Source organism: Manis javanica, chromosome 10 (assembly GCF_040802235.1).
Source record: "Manis javanica isolate MJ-LG chromosome 10, MJ_LKY, whole genome shotgun sequence".
Lineage (NCBI taxonomy): Eukaryota > Metazoa > Chordata > Mammalia > Pholidota > Manidae > Manis > Manis javanica.
Genome location: NC_133165.1, coordinates 87,127,644 through 87,148,786, shown reverse-complemented (window position 1 = coordinate 87,148,786; position 21,143 = coordinate 87,127,644). Strand labels below are relative to the sequence as shown.

At 36.6% G+C, this 21,143-nt stretch overlaps 1 protein-coding gene across 1 annotated transcript in view; it reads left to right on the top strand.

Moving 5' to 3' along the window:
- Positions 1-21,143, top strand: part of TMPRSS12 (transmembrane serine protease 12) — a 29,942-nt gene that overhangs the window by 4,321 nt on the left and 4,478 nt on the right. The window contains 1 exon segment of the mRNA XM_017663683.2: positions 2,202-2,470. Within this exon segment, the coding sequence (XP_017519172.2) occupies positions 2,202-2,470 (269 nt within the window).

Sequence of the window (21,143 nt, the reverse complement as noted above, 5' to 3'; positions counted from 1 at the left end):
TGTTTTCTTTAAAGACTTTTATTACTGTTATTTTTAGGTCTTTATCTGTTTTCAGTTAATTTTTGCGTATGACAAAAGGTAAGAGTCCAACTTCATTCTTTTGAATATGTATATTCAATTTTCCCAGCACAATTTATTGAAAACCTTGTCCTTTCCCCATTGAATTATCTTGGCACTCTCAGTGAAAATCAATAGATCCCATATAAAAGGGTGTATTTCTAGGCTCTCTATTCTTTTCTACTTGTCCTTACGCCAGCACACACTGTTTTCATTACTGTAGCTTTGCAGCAAGTTTTGAAATAAGGAAGTGTGAGTCCTCCAACTTTATTCTTCTTTTTCAAGATTATGTTGGTTATTTGGGGGTCCCTTAATAGTTTATGAATTTTAGCATGGGTTTTTCTATTTCTGCAAAAAACCTCATTGGGATTTTTATAGGGATTGCATTGAATCTATATATTGCTTTGGGTAGTATTGTTATCCTAATATTATTAAGTCTTTCAATCCATGAACATTCCATGTCTTTTCATTTACTTACGTCTTTAATTTCTTTCAGCAATGTTTTGTAGTTTTCAGTGTATACAACTTGTTTTATAATCTTATGATCTGAATATAAACTGCAGTGGATAAATAATGTAAATTGAGTAAGTTTGGAAAAGAAAGGAAATATGTCAAAGTAGCTTAAAGCAGTGATTTCTTTTTGAAATAAATAGCACTAGCACCTTAAAATTTTTCACAACCTTTTTAGAGGTGGCCTAATCTCCACTTTCATGATAACCAAATATGTTCTATTTCCTTGAGAGAAATTCTAGGAAATAGAATTGCAGGGTAAAATAAAATGCAATTGTTACAGACTATTGATACATATTGCCAAAGTACCCATTTACTTACACTTTCTACAATGAATGAGTGTGCCTTTGTTCCTCTGACTCTTGTCTATACTGAGCATTATCATCACACACATACATAATCTTTGCCAATGTGAGGGTGAAAAGAATTTCAGCATTTGTAAGTCGACTCATAGACACAGAAGTGATTGATGGTTACCATGGGGGAGGGGTTGGGGAGGTTGAGGGGGATAAAAGAGCACTAAAATTCTCAAACATAAAAGTTGGTCATGGGGACAGTAGAATACAGCATGGAAATACAGTCAATGATTCAGTAATATCTTCGTCAGATGACAGACAGTAACTGCACTCATGGGGGTGAGGATTTAATCATATGGTTAACTGATGAACCACTGTGTTATATATCTGGAACCAATATAAGATTGTATATCAACTACACTTCAATAAAAAAAAATTTCAGCATTTGTAGACAACAGTTTCTCATTACCAATTCAATTCCAGATGTAATAACAATTAAACATTTAGGGGTTTACTTGTTGATTTTTGATCCACAGAAGATTTTTTGGTGTGGTTTGATTTTTTGCTTCCTTTTGGTTTTTGTATATCAAGATCCATTAGTTGCTTATTTTATATTTACTGTTATGTTTTATAAAGTCCCTTCTCATATCAATGTTATGTATTCAACTACATTTTCTTTCTGGTTTAATTTTTGTAATTCTTGTGTAATTTAATATCCAAATGTTTTATTCTAAAATTTCAAAAATTTATAAAAGCAGAGGGAATAGTTTAGTGAACTCCTATTAGAACTATCACCCCATTTCAAGTTATCAGCTCATTCCTGATCTTATTTCATCTTAATCTCACCGATTCCCCCCTCCAATTATTTTGATGCAAGTCTCAGATATACCATTTTATGTACCTCTAAAAGTATGAAATATTTATTTAAAAGACTTGGGTATTTAAATAATCAATTTTGAGGGGTTTTTTTAGTGTTTAGTATGTTTGGAGGATTTAATTTTATTTCACTGTTAAGACTAGTTAGGTAGATAGTTATTCCAATACCATTTATTGAATAATTCATCTTTTTGTCCATTGTTAAGAAGTGCTACCTTTATCATATATTAATTTCTCATGTACTTGAATCTGTTTTTGGACTTTCTGTCCATTGTTCTTTTTCTCCTTTCCTCCATCATAATATTTAGGTTTTTATTTGATGGGACTTTATGTTGCATGAAAGTAGGATTCAATTTTTTTTGTTAATCACCTAATATGAGAAATAACAAAAACTAGTGAGATTAAGAATATTTACTTACTTAAATAAATATGTTTGTAATGGGAACATTTGCTTTCTTTCAGAGATCCTTTAATGTGGAGAGCTGTGATTGGAACTAATAATATACATGAGAAACATCCAAATACCAAGAAGATAAAAGTTAAAACAATCATTATCCATCCAGACTTTGAAATAGAATCTTATGTAAATGATATTGCTCTTTTTCATTTACAAAGAGCAGTGACATATGATGACTATATTCAGCCTATCTGTCTCCCTTTTGATGTTTTCCAAAACCTGGACCCAAACACAAAGTGTTTTGTAAGTGGCTGGGGAAGAACAATGGAAGAAGGTAATTATAGTCTAGATTTTATTGATATAAATCTTTCTGATTATTGGAGAGGGAAAACTCTTTTATATATTTATCTATGTCATGAGTTTGAACAATAGGTCTTTATAAACCAGTGAAAAGGAAGTATCCTCTTGTATCTTTTTCTTCTCTGTGGGAGAGAGAAAATTATCTGTCAAAGCAGAGATAAAGACTTTCTCCCATTATACATGCCAAGAGACTTGAACCTTTAGTCAGTCTTAAAGAGACTGATGGTTCTAAGTATATTTGTAGTTTCTGAGACTTACGGGTGATGGCAGAACTGCATTTTTAAAAATCTATTTATTTTCATTAAGGTACCATCGATATACACTTTTATGAAGGTTTCACATGAAAAACATGCTGGTTACTACATTCACCAATATTATCAAGTCCTCCCCCACACTCCATTGTAGTCACTGTCCATCAGCATAGTAAGATGCCACAGAGTCACTACTTGTCTTTTCTGTGCTACACTGTCTTCCCTGTGAACACACACACACAGTGCACTAATCATAATACACCTCAATCCACTTCTCCCACCCTCCCCCACCACTCACCTTTGGTAGATGCTAGTCGCTTCTTGGAGTCTGTGAGTCTGCTGCTGTTTTGTTCCTTCAGTTTTGCTTTGTCGTTATACTCCACAAATGAGGGAAATCATTTGGTACTTGTCTTTCTCTGCCTGGCTTATTTCACTGAGCATAATACCCTCTACCTCCATCCATGTTGTTGCAAATGATAGGATCTGTTTTCTTCTTATGGCTGAATAATATTCCATCATGCATATGTACCACCTCTTCTTTATCCATTCACCTACTGATGGACACTTAGGTTGCCTCCGTATCTTGGCTACTGTAAATAGTACTGCGATAAACAGGGGTGCATATGTCTTTTTGAATCTGAGATCTTGGGTAAATTCCTAACATTGGAATTCCTGTGTCAAATGGTATTTCTATTTTTAGTTTTTTGAGGAACCTCCATATCGCTTTCCACAATGGTTGAACTAGTTTACATTCCCACCAACAGATTGGAGGGTTTCCCTTTCTCCACACCTTGCCAACATTTGTTGTTCTTTGTCTTTTGGATGTTGGCCATCCTAACTGGTGGGAGGTGATACCTCATTGTGGTTTTAATTTGCATTTCCTTGATGATTAGTGATGTGGAGCATCTTTTCATGTGTCTGTTGGCCATCTGACTTTCTTCTTTGGAGAAGTATCCGTTCAGATCCACTGCTGATTTTTTAATCAGGTTATTTGCTTTTTGTGTGTTGAGGTGCGTGAGCTCTTTATATAATTTGGATGTTAATCCATGTCGGATATGTCATTTATGAATATATTCTCCCATATTGTACTATGCCTTTTTGTTCTGCTGATGGTGTCCTTTGCTGTACAGAAGCTTTTTAGTTTGATGTAGTACTATTTGTTCACTTTTTATTTGTTTCCCATGCCCAAGGAGATACTTCAGGAAAAAGTTGCTCTCATGTTTATATTCAAGAGATTTTTGCCTATGTTTTCTTCTAAGAGGTTCATGGTTTCATGATTTACATTCAGGTATTTGATCCATTTTGAGTTTTCTTTTGTGTATGGAGTTACACAATAATCCAGTTTCATTCTCTTGCATGTAGCTGTCCAGTTTTGCCAATACCAGCTGTTGAAGAGGCTGTCTTTTCCCCATTGTATATCCATGGCTCCTTTATTGTATATTAATTGACCATATATGCTTGGGTTTATATCTGGACTCTCTATTATGTTCCATTGATCTATGGGTATGTTCTTGTGCCAGTACCAAATTGTCTTGATTACTATGGCTTTGTAGTAGAGCTTGAAGTTGGGGAGCATAATCCCCCAGCTTTATTCTTCCTTCTCAGGAGTGCTTTGGCTATTCAGGGTCTTTTGTGGTTCCATATGAATTTTAGAACTATTTGTTCTAGTTTGCTGAGGAATGCCATTGGTATTTTGATAGGAATTGCATTGATTCTGTAGACTACTTTAGGCAGGATGGCCATTTTGAAAATATTAATTCTTCCTATCCATGAGCATAGATGTGTTTCCATTTATTGGTGTCTTCTTTAATTTCTCTCATGAGTGTCTTCTAGTTTTCATGGTATAAGTCTTTTACCACCTTGGTTAAGTTTATTCCTAGGTATTTTATTCTTTTTGATGCAATAGTGAATGGAATTGTCTTTATGATTTCCCTCTCTGCTAGTTCATCATTAGTATGTAGGAATGCAACAGATTTCTGTGTATTGATTTTGCATCCTGCCACATTGATGAATTCAGTTATTAGTTCTAATAGTTTTGGGGTGGATTCCTCAGGGTTTTTTATGTACAATATCATGTCATCTGCAAACAGTGACAGTTCAATATGTTCCTTACCAATATGGATGCCTTTTATTTCTCTGTGTTGTCTGATTGCTGTGGATAGGAGCTCCAGTACTCTGTTGAATAAAAGTGGGAATCCTTGTCTTATTCCTGATCTTAAAGGAAAAGCTTTCAGCTTTTCGCTGTTAAGTATCAATCTGTGTATGTCCTTGGGTTTGAAGTGTGTATGTTGACTATGGGTTTGTCATATGTGGCCTTTATTATGTTGAGATACTTGCCATCTTTACCCATTTCATTGAGAGTTTTTATCATGAATGGATGTTCAATCCTGTTGAATGCTTTTTCAGCATCTATGGAGATGATCGTGTGATTTTTGTCCTTTTTGTTGATTTGGTTTCTGATGTTGATGGATTTTCAAATATTGCACCATCCTTGAATCCCTGGAATAAATCTGACTTGGTCAAGGTGGATGATGATCTTTTTAATGTATTTTTGAATTCACTTTGCTAATATTCTTTTGAGTATATTTGCATCTATGTTTATCAGGTTTCTTGGTTTGTAGTTTTCTTTTTTTTGTCTCTGCTTGATTTGGGATTCTGTGCTGGCCTCATAGAATGAGGCCTCATAGACCTCTTCTACTTTTTGGGAAACTTTAAGGAGGATGGGTATTAGGTCTTCACTAAATGTTTGGTAAAATTCAGAAATGAAGCCATCTGGTTCAGGAGTTTTGTTCTTAAGTCGTTTTTTGATTACCAATTCAGTTTTTTTGCTGGTAATTGGTCTTTTCATATTTTCTGCTTCTTCCTGGGTCAGCCTTGGAAGGTTGTATTTTTCTAGAAAGGTGTCCATTTCTTCTAGGTTATCCAGTTTTTTAGCATATAATTTTTCATAGTATTCTCTAATAATTCTTTGTATTTCTGTGGTGTCCATAGTGACTTTTCCTTTCTCATTTCTGATTCTGTTTATGTGTGTAGACTATCTTTTTTTCTTGCTAAGTCTGGCTAATGGATTATCTGTTTTGTTTATTTTCTCGAAGAACCAGCTTCTGCTTTCATTGATTCTTTCTATTGTTTTATTCTCGATTTTATTTATTTATGCTCTAATTTATATTACATCCCTCCTCCTACTGACCTTGGGCCTCATTTGTTCTTCTTTTTCTAATTTAATTAACTATGAGTTTAGACTTCATATGGCATTGTTTTTCTTTCCTGAGGTAGGCCTGTATTGCAGTATACTTCCCTCTTAGCACAGCCTTTATTGAGTCCCACATGTTTTGAGGTGTTGAGTTGTTGTTTTCACTTGTCTCCATATATTGCTTGATCTCTGTTTTCAATTGGTCATTGCTCCATTGATTATTTAGAGTCCGTGTGTTTGTGGGCTTTTTTGTTTTCTTTGCATAATTTATTTTTAGTTTCATACCTTTGTGGTTGGAGAAGCTGGTTGGTACAATTTCAATCCTTCTGAATTTACTGAAGCTCCTTTTGTGTCCTAGTATATGATCTATTCTGGAAAATGTTCCATGTGCACATGAGAAGAATGTGTATCCTGTTGCTTTAGGATGGAGTGTTCTGTAGATATCTGTTAGGTCCATCTGTTCTAGTGTGTTGTTCAGTGCTGCTCTCTCTTTTCTTATTTTCTGTCTAGTTGATCTGTCCTTTGGAGTGAATAGTGTGTTGAAGTCTCTGGAAATAAATGCATTGCATTCTATTCCCCCCTTTAATTCTGTTAGTATTTGTTTCACATATGTAGGTGCACCTATGTTGTGTGCATAGATATTTATAATGGTTATATCCTCTTGTTGGATTGACCACTTTGTCCTTATGTAATGTCCTTCTTTGTCTCTTGTTACTTTCTTTGTTTTGAAGTCTTTTCTGTGATGCAAGTACTGCAACTCCTGATTTTTTCTTCCTATTAGTTGCATGAAATATCTTTTTCCATCCCTTCACTTTCAATCTGTGTATGTCCGTGGGTTTGAAGTGAGTCTCTTGAAGGCAGTATGTAGATGGTTCTTGTTTCTTATCCATTCAGTGACTCTGTGTCTTTTAATTGGTACATTCAGACCATTTACATTTAGGGTGATTATCAATAGGTATGTACTTATTGCCATTGCAGGCTTTAGATTCATGGTTACAAAGGTTCAAGCGTTACTTCCTTACTATCTAGCAGTCTAACTGAACTCACTTAGCATGCTATTACAAACACAATCTAAGGGTTCTTTTCTTTTTCTCCTTTTTCTTCTTCCTCCATTCTTTATATATTAGGTATCATATTCTGTACTCTTTGTCTATCCCATGAGTGACTTTGGGAATGGTTAATTTAATTTTGCATTTAATTTCCTCTGGTGACAGCTATTTAGCCTTAGGAACACTTCCATCTAGAGCAGTCCATCCAAAATACACTGTAGAGACAGTTTGTGGGAGGAAAATTCTCTCAGCTTTTGCTTTCTGGAAATTGTTTAATCCCTCCTTCAAATTTAAATGATAATCTTCTGGGTAGTGTATTCTTGGTGTGAGGCCCTTTTGCTTCATTGCATTAAATACATCATGCCACTCCCTTCTGGCCTGAAGGTTTCTGTTAAGAAATCTGATGACAGCCTGATGGATTTTCCTTTGTATGTGATCATCTTTCTCTGGCTTCTTTTAAGACTCTATCCTTATCCTTGATCTTGGCCTTGTTTATTACTATTTGTCTTGGTGTTGTCTTCCTTAAGTCCCTTGTTTTGGGAGATCTGTGCACCTCCATGGCCTAAGAGACTATCTCCTTCCCCATATTTGGGAATTTTTCAGCAATCACCTCCTCAAAGACACCTTTTATTCCTTTTTCGCTCTTCTTTCTCTGGTACCCCTGTAATTCGAATATTGTTCCATTTGGATTGGTCACACAGCTCTCTCAATATTATTTCATTCCTAGAGATCCTTCTTTCTCTCTGTGCCTCGGCTTCTTTGTATTCCTCTTCTCTAATTTCTATTCTATTTATAGTCTCCTCCACTTTATCTAATCTGCTTTTAAATCCCTCCATTGTATGTTTTGTTTCTGATACTGTATTCTGTAATGATTGAATCTCCATCGGGAATTCTTCCCTGAGTTCTTGAATATTTTTCTGTACCTCCATGAGCAGGTTTATATTTATTTTGAAATCTCTTTCAGGAAGATTGATTAGTTCAGTTTCACTTGGCCCTTTTTCTGGTGTTTGTGGGATTTTGATTTGAACCACATCCCTTTGAGATTTCATATTTGTATGTAGCACCCTCTAGTGCTCAAAAGCTTTACTCTCCTGGCCACTCAGCCCCTGGAGCATTATCAGGGGTTTTAGGGGAGCAGCGATGGTGCTTGGGAGGAGGAAAGGTGTGTCCTGCTTCCCACCTCTATGCCTGTCTCCACTGCCAGAATCAGTGGGTGGAGCACACAGGTATAAGCCTCTATGCTTGGCATTTGTAGCTGCCATAGGTGGGGCTTCCCTCTCGCTGGCCTGACTCCAGGGAAGTGGCGGCCAGTTTGCAAGCCTGGTTGGGTCAGGCTGGGAGGAAGGCTCAGCAGGCTGCATATCATGGTTGGGGGCCTTGGAGCTGCATAGCCAGCCAGGGGATGGAGCACCTGAAGCTTCTGAAAGTTCCCAACCTGCTGGGCAGAGTGTGCCCGGACAACTTTGTCCACCTGTCCTTTCTCCTGAGCAGTAAGCTCTGTGAAATCCTTGCCCCTTTAGCAGCCTTCTCACTGTGAGGAAGTCTCTCAGACTGCCTCCCTTTCTTTTGTCCCAGAGCAGCTGGATGTGCATCCTTTTTCCACAAGTGGTTGGAATCTCAGTCTCTCCAGGTATTCCAGCTGTCTTAGCATTCCAACCCCACTAATCTCCACAGCACCATGCAATATAGGTTCCTGCTCCCAGAGCAGGTCTCCAGTGCTGGTTATTCAGCACTCCTAGGCCTTCTCTCCCTCCGCACTCTGTTTATCTTCCTCCTGCCAGTGAGCTGGGGTGGGGCAAGGGCTTGGGTCCTGTTGGATCACAGCTTTGGTATGTTACCCTGTTCTGTGAGGTTTGTTCTTTACTCCAGGTGTATGCAGTCTGGTGCAGCTGTCTTTCCTGTTGCTCTTTCAAGATTAGTTGTTATTAATTATATTTTCAATTTATATGTGGTTCTGGGAGGAGGTCTCTGTCTCACCTCTCACGCCACCATCTTTAATAGTATGTCAATCTTTCAAAAAACTAAGACAGTGGGCTCAAGATAGCAGTGTGTGTAGGGTGGTGGAAATCTCCCCAAACCATATATATTTCCTAAAATACAACAAATACAACTATTCCTAAAAGAGAGACCAGAGGATACAGTACAACAGCCAGACTACACCTATATCTGCGAGAACTCAGCATCTCACGAAGGGGGTAAGATACAAAGCCGGGACCTGGCAGGACCCGAGCATTTCTCCCACCCCAGCTCACCGGCGGGAGGAAAGGAATCAGAGTGGGGAGGGAGTGGAAGGGCAGGACTGCTAAATAACCAGCCCCAGTAATCTGCAGCAGGAGCACAGACACACATTGTATGGTGTGCTGGATATTAGAGAAATGGAAGGGTAGGGTCCAAGACAGAGACCCCGAGCAGGTCCCCACAGCCAGCTCCCCTGGGACAAAAGAAAAGCGGGTGCTTTTTCAAAGTCTTAAAGGGACAAGGGCTCGACACTTGAACAAAATCATCCCAGCACACTCAGCCCAGAAGGCTGGGAATCTTGAAAAACTTCAGGCCCCCAAACCATCTAGGGGGTAAAGTAGCCCCAAAGCCCTTCACGGCAATAAGCAGCCTGCCATTTGTTCCCCCCTGATGGTGCTACAAGCAAACCGGGTGATCTGCCACACCTGTGGAGCAGCCAGAGAGCAGCCCCACCCACAGGAACCACCCAGAGTCTCCTCCCAGTGCTCAGCTAACCGGCACAGGCAGCAAAAGCTGGAGCAGGACCTGAAGGCACGAAGGGACACCATTCTCACAGGAGAACACACCCAGCATGGCTGTGACTCCGTGTAGTGCTCAAGGCTAGCCCGAGGGTGGCCCTGCCCATGACAGCTCAGGAGATTGTCCCAGAGTCGTCTCCTGGTGTGTGAGTAACTGGCACAGGCAGCAGAACCCAGAGCAAGGTAGGGAAGGCATGAAGGGGCGCTGTTCTCACAGGAGAACACACCCGGCATGACTGCGACGCCCCACAGTGCTTTATGCTAGCCTGAGGGTGGCCCTACCCACAGCAGTTCAGGAGATTGTCCCAGAGTCTGCTCCCGGGGTGCAGGTAACCAGCATAGGCAGCAGAGAAGAGCAAGGCGACCAACAAGCAGTAAGGGGCTTTGCTCTCCCAGCTGACACACGTGCCACCTGCCTGTGACCACTTCTATCACCATGAAAACGTGGAAGAATCTGGTCCAGTCAAAATCACTCAGACAATCCCAGTGAGAGGGCCTTGTGAGATAGATATAACCAATCTTCCTGAAAAAGAATTAAAAATAAAAGTCATAACCATGCTGATGGACCTGCAGAGAAATATGTAAGAGCTAAGGAATGAAGTCCAGAAGGAGATAACAGAAAAGAAATAATTGATAGAATGGTTTAAGAGCAGACTGGATGAGATGCAAGAGACTGTTAATGGAATAGAAATGAGAGAAAAGGAATACAGAGAAGCTGAGGCAGAGAGAGATGAAAGGATCCCTAGAAATGAAAGAATATTAAGAGAACTGTGTGACCAATTCAAGCAGAACAATATTCATATTATAGGGGTACCAGAAGAAGAGAGAGAAAAAGGGATAGAAAGTGTCTTTGAAGAAATAATTGCTGAAAACTTCCTTAAGCTAGGAAAGGAAATCGTTTCTCAGACCATGGAAGCCCACAGATCTCCCAACCCAAAGGACCCAAAGAGGTCAATACCAAGACATATAATAATTAAAATGGCAAAGATCAAAGACAAGGACAGAGTATTAAAGGCAGCCAGAGAGAGAAAAAAGATTACCTACAAAGGAAAACCCATCAGGCTATCATCAGACTTCTCAACAGAAACCTTACAGGCCAGAAAAGAATGGCATGATATATTTAATGCAATGAAACAGAAGGGTCTTGAAGCAAGAATACTGTATCCAGCATGACTATTATTTAAATTTGAAGGAGGGATTAAACAATTTCCAGACAAGCAAAAGTTGAGGGAATTTACCTCCCACAAACCACCTCTACATGGTATTTTAAAGGGATTGCTCTAGATGGAAGCACTTGTAAGACTAAATATATGTCACCAGAGAAAATAAAACCACAGCAAAGAAAGCAGATCAACCAAATACTAACTAAAGACAAAAAATAAAATCAACTATCCACAAAAATAGTCAGAGGAAACACAAAAGAGTACAGAATAAAACACCTAACATATAAAGAATGGAGGAGGAAGAACAAGAAGGGAGAAATAGAGAATCATCAGACTGTGTTTATAATAGCTTAATAAGAGAGATAAGTTAGATGGTTATATAGTAAAGAAGCTTCCCTAGAACATTTGGTAACTACGAATCCAAAGCCTGTGATGGCAAAATGTACATTATCAATAATCACCCTAAAAGTGAATGGACTGAATGCACAATAAAAAGACACAGAGTAATAGAATGGATAAAAAAGCAAGACCCATCTATATGCTGCTTACAAGAGACTCACCTCAAATCCAAAGATATACACAGACTAAAAGTAAAGGGATGGAAAAAGATACTTCATGGAAACAATGGGGAGAAAAAAGCAGGTGTTGCAGTACTTATGTCAGACAAAATAGACTTCAAAAAAGAAAGTAACAAGAGCTACAGAAGGACATTGCATAAAGATAAAGGGGGCAGTCCAACAAGAGGATATAACCATTATATATATATATGCACCCAACACAGGAGCACCAACATATGTGAAACAAATACTAACAATTAAAGGAGGAAATAGAATGTAATGCATTCATTCTAGGAGAATTCAACACACCACTCACTCCAAAGGACAGATCCACTAGACAGAAAATAAGTAAGGACACAGAGGCACTGAACAACACACTAGAACAGATGGGCCTAACAGACATCTACAGAACTCTACACCCAAAAGCAGCAGGATACACATTCTTCCCAAGTGCACATGGAACATTTTCCAGAATAGACCACATACTGGCCACAAGAAGAACCTCAGTAAATTCAAAAATACTGAAATTCTACCAACCAACTTCAGATCACAAAGGTATAAAACTAGAAATAAATTGTACAAATAAAACAAAGGCTCACAAGCACATGGAGGCTTAACAACATGCTCATAAATAATTAATGGGTCAATGACCAAATTAAAACAGAGATCGAGCAGTATATGGAGACAAATGACAATAACAGCACGAAGCCCCAACTTCTGTGGGACACAACGAAGGCAGTTCTAAGAGGAAAGTATATAGCAATTCAGGCCTATTTAAAGAAGGAAGAAAAATCCCAAATGAATAGTCTACAGTCACAATTATTGAAACTGGAAAAAGAACAAATGACACGCAAAGTCAGCAGAAGGAGGGACATAATAAAAGATCAGAGAAGAAATAAATAAAATTGAGAAGAATAAAACAATAGAAAAAATCAATGAAATCAACAGCTGGTTCTTTGAGAAAATAAACAAAATAGACAAGCCTCTAGCCAGACTTATTAAGAGAAAAAGGGAATCTATACACATAAACAGAATCAGAAATGATAAAGAAAAAAATTACAATGGATACCACGAAATACAAAGAATTATTAGAGAATACTATGAAAATATGTATGCTAACAATCTGGATAACCTAGAAGAAATGGACAACTTCCTAGAAAAATACAGCCTTCCAAGACTGACCAAGGAATAAATAGAAAATCTAAACAGACCAATTACCAGCAACGAAATTGAATTGGTAATCAAAAAACAACCCAAGAACAAAACCCTCATACCAGATGGATTCACTGCTGAATTTTATCAGACATATAGAGAGGAAATAATACTCATTCTCCTTAAAGTTTTCCAAAAAATAGAAGAGGAAGGAATACTTCCAAACTCATTCTATGAAGCCAGCATCACTCTAATACCAAAACCAGGAAAAGACCCCACAAAAAAAGAAAATTACAGACCAATATCCCTGATGAACATAGATGCAGAAATACTCAACAAAATATTAGCAATCTGAATTCAAAAATACATCAAGCGAATCAATACACCATGACCTAGTGGGATTCATCTCAGGGATGCAAGATTAGTACAATATTAAAAAATCCATCAACATCCACCACATCAACAAAATGAAGGACAAAAACCACATGATCATCTCCATAGATGCTGAATAAGCATTTGACAAAATTCAACATCCATCCATGATAAGAACTCTCAACAAAATGGGTATAGAGGGCAAGTACCTCAACATAATAAAGGCCATATATGATAAACCCACAGCAAACATCATACTGAAGAGCGAGAAGCTGAAAGCTTTTCCTCTAAGATCGGGAACAAGAAGGGGATACCCACTCTACCCACTGTTATTCAACATAGTACTGGAGGTCCTAGCCATGGCAATTAGACAAAACAAATAAATACAAGGAATCCAGATTGGTAAAGAAGAAGTTAAACTGCCACTATTTGCAGATGACATAATATTGTACATAAAAAACCCTGAAGACTCCACTCCAAAACTACTAGAACTAATATCTGAATTCAGCAAAGTTGCAGGAAATTAAATTAATACACAGAAATCTATTGCTTTCCTCTACACTAATGATGAACTAGTAGAAAGAGAAACCAGGAGAACAATTCCACTCACAATTGCATCAAAAAGAATAAAATACATAGAAATAAACCTAAGCAAGGAAGTGGAAGACCTATACCCTGAAAACAAGACACTCTTAAGAGAAATTAAAGAGGACACTAACAAATGGAAACTCATCCCATGCTCTTGGGTAGAAAGAATTAATATAGTCAAAATGGCCATCCTGCCTAAAGCAATGTATGGTTTCAGTGCAATCCTTATGAAAGTACCAAGAGCATTCTTCAATGAACTGGAACAAATAGTTCAAAAATTCATATGGAACCACAAAAGACCCCAAATATCCAAAGCAATCCTGGGAAGAAAGAATCAAGCAGGGGGGATCTTACTTCCCAACTTCAAGCTCTACTACAAAGCCACAGCAATTAATACAATTTGGTAGTGGCACAAGAATAGACCCACAGACCAGTGGAACAGAATACAGAGTCCAGATATTAACCCAAACATATACTGTCAATTAACATATGATAAAGGAGCCATGGATATACAATGGGGAAATGACAGCCTCTTTAGTAGCTGATGTTGGTAAAACAGGACAGCTACATGTAAAAGAATGAAACTGGATCATTGTCTAACCCCATACACAAAAGTAAATTTGAAATGGATCAAAGACCTGAATGTAAGTCATGAAACCATAAAACTCTTAGAAAAAAAAGGCAAAAATCTCTTGGACATAAACATGAGCATCTTCTTCATGAACATATCTCCCTGGGCGAGTGAAACAAAAGCAAAGATGAACAAATGGACTAAATCAAGCTGAAAAGCTTCTGCACAGCAAAGGACATCATCAATAGAACTAAAAGACATCCTACAGTACAGGAGAATATATTCATAAATGACATATCTGATAAAGGATTGACATCCAAAATATATAAAGAGCTCATGCCCCTCAACAACAAAAAGCAAATAATCCAATTAAATTAATGGGTAGAGGAGCTGAACAGACACTTATCCAAAGAAGAAATTCAGATGGCCAACAGGCACATGAAAAGATGCTCCATATCACTAACCATCAGAGAAATGAAAATCAAAACCACAATAAGATATCACCTAACACCAGTAATGATGGCCACCATCCAAAAGACAAATAATAACAAATGTTGGTGAGGATGTGGAGAACGGGGGACCCTCCTACACTGCTGGCGGGAATGTAAATTAGTTCAACCATTGTGGAAAGCAGTATGGAGGTTCCTCAAAAAACTGAAAATAGAAATACCATTTGACCCAGGAATTCCACTCCTAGGAATTTACACAAAGAATGCAGGAGCCCAGTATGAAAAAGACATATGCTCCCCTGTCTTTATCACAGCACTATTTACAATAGCCAAGAAATGGAAGCAACCTAAGTGTCCATCAGTAGATGAATGGATCAAGAAGATGTGGTACATATACACAATGGAATATTATTCAGCCATAAGAAGAAAACAAATCCTACCATTTGCAACAGCATGGATGGAGCTAGGAGGTATTATGCTTAGTGAAATAAGCCAGGTGGAAAAAGACAAGCATCAATTGATTTCACTCATATGTGGGGTATGAGAATGAAGAAAAAAACTGAAGGAACAAAACAGCAGCAGACTCACAGAACCCAAGAATAGACTAACAGTTACCAAAGGAAAGGGACTGGAAAGGATGGGTGGGTAGGGAGGGACAAGGGACAAAAAGGGGCATTACAATTACCAGACATAATGAAGGGGGTGGGGGGAATGGGGAGGGCTGTACAACACAGGGAAGAGAAGTAGTGATTCTCCAGCATATTACTATGCTAATGGAGAGTGACTAATGGGGTATGTGGGGGGGACTTGGTGATGGGGGGCATCTAGTAGCCATAATGTTGCTCATGTAATTGTAGATTAATGATACAAAAATAAAAAATAAAAAAAGTAAAAATAAAAAAATTAAGACTGCGTTGTATTGGTTTAAAGAGAGCATAGAGATTGATCAATAGAACACAATAGCATCCAAACCCAACATATATTTATGGCTAATTGATTCATTTATACAAACTTTCTAGAAAAGGTGAGCTCATATAGACAGAAATCATATCAACCATTTCCTGAGTGTGGGGCTAGAGGCAGGCATTGACTGTAAGTCGCCACAAGAGGACTCTTGGAAGTTGAAGGAATTCTAAAACTGTATTATGGTGCTGGTATAAATTTACTTGAAATCACTGACCTGTATGCTTACAATGTGAGAGTTTTATGTTTTATAAAGTAAACATCAATAAAGCTTTGCAAAAAATGACAAAAGATTTTAAACCATATTTGGAACATAAAAAATAACTACCAAACTCACATGTGAAAGAGGAAATCATGATATTTTAAAACCTTGAAACTAAACAATACTGGTGAAAACCTAAAAGCTTTTCCTCTAGGATCAGGAACAAGTCAAGGATGTCCACTCTCACCACTTTTATTCAACATAATCAGACAACACAAATAGGTAAAAGGCATCCAAATTGGTAAGGAAGAAGTTAAACTCTCACTATTGAGATGACATGATATTATGCATAGAAAAACCTAAAGACTCCACCAAAATAATGATTAGAATAACTGGATTCAGCAAAAAACAGGATATGAAATTAATACATAGAAGTCTGTGCATTCATGTATACTCACAATGAATTAGCAGAAATAGAAATCAGGAAAACAATTACATTTACAATTGCATCAAAAAGAATAAAATACCTAGCAATCAATCTAACTAAGGACATGAAAGACCTATTCTCTGAAAACTATAAGGCACTCATGAGAGAAATTAAAGACACCAGTATGTGGAAATTGATCCCGTGCTCATGAATAGGAAGAAGTAATATTGTCAAAATGGCCATCTTGCCCAAAGGAATTTATAGACTCAATGCAATCCCTGTTAATGTACCAATATCATTTTTCAGTTAACTAGAAAAAATAGTTCTAAAATTCATATGGAACCACAAAAGACCCTAAATAGCCAAATCAATCCTGAGAAAGAAGAGCAAAGCTTGGGGGATTATACTCTCTGGCTTGAAGATCTACTCCAAAGCTACAGTAAACAAAACAAGTTGGTACTGGCACAAGAACAGACCTGTAGATCAAGGAACAGAATAAGAGCCCAGATATAAACCCATGCATATATGGTCAATTAGTATATAATAAAGGAGCCTTGATTATACAAAGGGAAAAGACAGCCTCTTCAACAAATGGTATTGGGAAAACTGGACAGCTACATGCAAAAGAATGAAACTGGGTTATTGCCTTACTTCAGACACAAAAGTAAACTTGAAATGGATCAAAGACCTGAATGTAAGTCATGAAACCTTAAAACTCTTAGAAGAAAACATAGGCAAAAATCTTCTGAGTAAAAGTATGAACAGTTTTTCCCTGGACACATCTCCTTGGGCAAGGGAAACAAAATCAAACTGAACAAGTCAGACTACATCAAACTAAAAAGCTTCTGTACAGCAAAGGACACTTATCAGAAGAACAAGAAGGCAACCTACAGTATGGAAAGATATATTTGTAAATTATTTATCCAATAAGGGATTAACATCCAAAATATATAAGAGCTTATATGCCTCAACACCAAAAAAGTAAGTAATCCAGTTAAAAAATGGGTGGAGGACCTGAACAGACATTTCTCTAAAGAAGAAATACAGATGGCCATAAGGCACATGAAAACATGCTTCACATGGCTAATCATCAGGGAAATGCAAATCAAAACCACAATGAGATAGTCACCTCACACAAATCAGAATGGCCATTATCCAAAAGACAGGAAATAACAAGTGTTGGCAAGGATGTGGAGATATGGGAACCCTCCTACACTGTTGGTGGGAATATCAACTGGTACAGCCACTGTGGAAAGCAGTATGGAGGTTCCTCAAAAAACTAAAAATAGAAATACCAATCAACCCAGTAATTCTACTAGGAATTTACCCAAAGAATACAAAATCCCTGTTTTGATGATATATGCACTCCTATGTTTATTGCTGCATTATTTACAATAGCCAAGATACAGAAGCGACCTAAGTGTCCATTAATAAATGAATGGATAAAGATGAGGTGGTACATATACACAATGGAATATTATTCAGCCATAAAAAATTTAAAAATCCTGCTATTTACAACAACATGGATGGACCTAGAGTGTATTATGCTCAGTGAAATAAGTCAGGCAGAGGGAGACAAATACCATGATTTCATTTATTTGTGGAATATAAAAACAAAGCAAAACAGAATGAACAGAATAGCAGTAGACTCATAGACACGGAGAAGGGAATGGTGGTTACCATGGGGAAGGAGATGGAAGGGGTGAGTGGGAAGGGTGAGGGAGATTAAACGGCACAAAAATTCTCAATTATAAGTTGGTCACAGGGATAGTAGTACAATGTGGAGAATATAGCCAGTGATTCTGTAACATCTTCCTGTGTTGACAGACAGGAACTGCTTTAGAGAGGGTAAGAATTTAATAATATTGGTAACTATTGAACCACTGTGTTGTATATGTATACTTGAAACTTATTTAAGATTGTACAAGGATAGTTCAATTTTAAAGAATAAATTTAAAAAATTAAAAACTAATCCATAATGTATATACTACATAGCAAAACTTGAGTGTTGCAACTAAGGTAATAAAGGGAAACTTAAAGCTCTAAATAAGTATACTTTTAGGTTCAGTCATGTGGAAGAATAAATATTTGACCTACTAGAGAAGGCTGAACATTATGCATTAATGTCCAACTTAAAAAAAAAGCTTTAAAGAACATTACATGACCCACAGAAAGTAGAAGAAAAGAAATAGATACGCACAGCAATTAATGATAGAAAATAAAATCAGGAAAAAGAGGACCAACAAAGCTACAATTGTTGAAAAAAACAACAGACTCCTGGTAAGACTGATGAGAGAAGGAGACAAGGCACAAATATAAATAATATTATGAAGTAAAAGGTAATTAATACTTTAAACAATGTAATGTTCTGAATTGTAATGCTTAGATAAAATGGATAAATCCCTAGAAAATTCTAACCAACCCAAACTGACTAAAAAAGAATAGTCCTATGGAGAGTAAAGGAAATAAATCAGTAACTGAAATATTGTTTTCAAAAATAAAACATGAGAATGCAGAAGAAGTCCACCATAATTACCAGAGACAGATTATTTAAACCTATAGAAATATATCAAAGAATCCAAAAAGAGAGAACATGCCCCAACTCAGTGTATGAGGACAGTAATCATCTTGATGACCAAGTCAGATTAAGTATAATACAAGAGAGGCCAGTATCATAAGTGCATCATTCCAAACAAATTATCAGCACACCGAATCTATAAAGAATAGGATAAACAAGTGAATCTAGTAACTACAGTTTTGTCCATGTGACAATATATCATTATATTAATGATACCAAACTAAAAAAATAAAATAAAAACATTAAAAAAAAGAATAGGATAAACAATTTAATATAGACAAGTGTATCTAAGGAACTCAAAGGTGGCTTAATATTAGAAGTCTCTTAATATAATTGACCATTTTAACTGATTAAAGGATTTTTTAAATATATGATTATCTCAATAGGGATAGAAGCATTGTTAAAAGCTCACAACAACACAGAAGGGAACATCCTTGACCTGACCAAGGTTATCTACCCCCAAACTACAGCAAGCATCATTATCATAGAAAAATATTTCCTTTAAAATCAGGAATTATTTTCCCCACCTTCACTACTTATATTCAGTATTGGAATAGAGTTTCCAGGAAGTATAGTAATACTAGAAAAAGATGCAGAAGACATACAATGGAGAAAGGGCCTAACAAAACATTAATTTTTTACAGATCACATGACTACATAAAAAATAACCTATAATCCATCAGAATTAAGTCTAGTAAAATGGCCAGATATGAAACCAATATACCAAAATCTATATCATTTCTATATATTACTGATAGTTAGAAAACATAATTTAAAAAGTTAACATATGTCACACCCACAGGGATGAGGATAATCAAAAAGTAAGTATTGACAAGGATGTGAAAAAAATGGAACCTCACACACTGCTGTTGAAAATATAAAAATGGTGCAGCTGCTTTGGAATACAGTTCGGCAGTTCCTCAAAAATGTAAATACACAGTTATCATGAATCAGAAATTCCATTCCTAGATATATGCCCAAGAGAAATGATAGCGGGTGTCCACAGAAACCTGTATTTGAATGTTCCTGGCAACATTACTCTTAATAACAAAAAAAAACCAATGAGATAAAGTGTTATATATTCATACAGTGGAATATTATCAAGCCGTAAAGAGCAATGAAGTACTGATATAAGCTTCAACATTATGCTAAGTGAAATAAAACAGACACAAAAGCCCGCATATTTTGTGATTCATTTATATGATGTCCAGAAAAGACAAAGACAGAAAGTAGGTCAGTGGTTGGAATTAAACTATCAATGATATTAACTACAAATAGGTAACAGAAACATATCTGGAAAATCCAAAAATACATAGAAATTAAATGTGAGTTGGAACATAGTATGTTATTTAACCACTGTTAAATTTCCCAATCTTGATAAATGGACATACTAGAATATTTAAGGACACAGGCACAATGTCTGCCATTCACTCAGAAAAATGTATACACATACACACACACCAGCGGAATACAATGTGTGACAAAAAGTAAAAAAACTGGTGATTCTGAGTAAAGGGTATTTGACAGTTCTCTGTACTATTCTTGCTACTTTTCTATATATAACTTTGAAATTTTATCTAAATAAAAAGTTGCCAAATAGCTATAGGAAAAAAAAAGAAAAGCAGTTAACAGAGGAAACAATGGTACTAAAGAATCTGGGAATGGGCATATGGGCTGTTTCCTGAGAAATTCTTTCATCTGTGCTTGTGTTTGAAATTTTTCATAATAAAATGTTAGAAAAGAAAGTGAACAGAAATTTACATTTACAATAAATATGCAAATGATTAGGTAGCTAAAAACAAATCTAACAAGAGATTGCAGGCCTTTTATGGAAAAAAGATTCCTAGTACATTTTTAAAAGACATTGATAAATACCTAAGAAAATGGATTTCAAAGACTCAGTATTATAAAGATGTCAATTTTACCTGAAAAAAAAAAACGGGATAATAAACCCTAACATCAAATTTGAGACAATTGAAAAGCTCATTGTAAAAGACCTAACACGTCAAAGCACTTCTACAGAAGAAAAATACATTGGAGGAGTTGCCATCCAGAAATTGTTCATTCTAAAGCTATAGTAATTAGTCAGTGTTATATTTAAGCAAGGATATTCTCAGTGACCAGTGTAACAGAATAGAAAATCCAGACATCTGTTTCTGGACTCTCTTTTCTATTCACTTTGAAAATCTCTGGTCATTTTGAATAGCCCTCTACCAATACCACACTGGCATTAGAACTGTTCAGATTCATAAATTGGGCAGTAAGTTCACAGGTCTTCATTTGGTTACTTTATTCTATAACTTGTATGGTACATATATTCTCTTCTAGGTACCTAGTATTAATTCTCTTCTAGGTACCCAGTATTACTTGAAATGG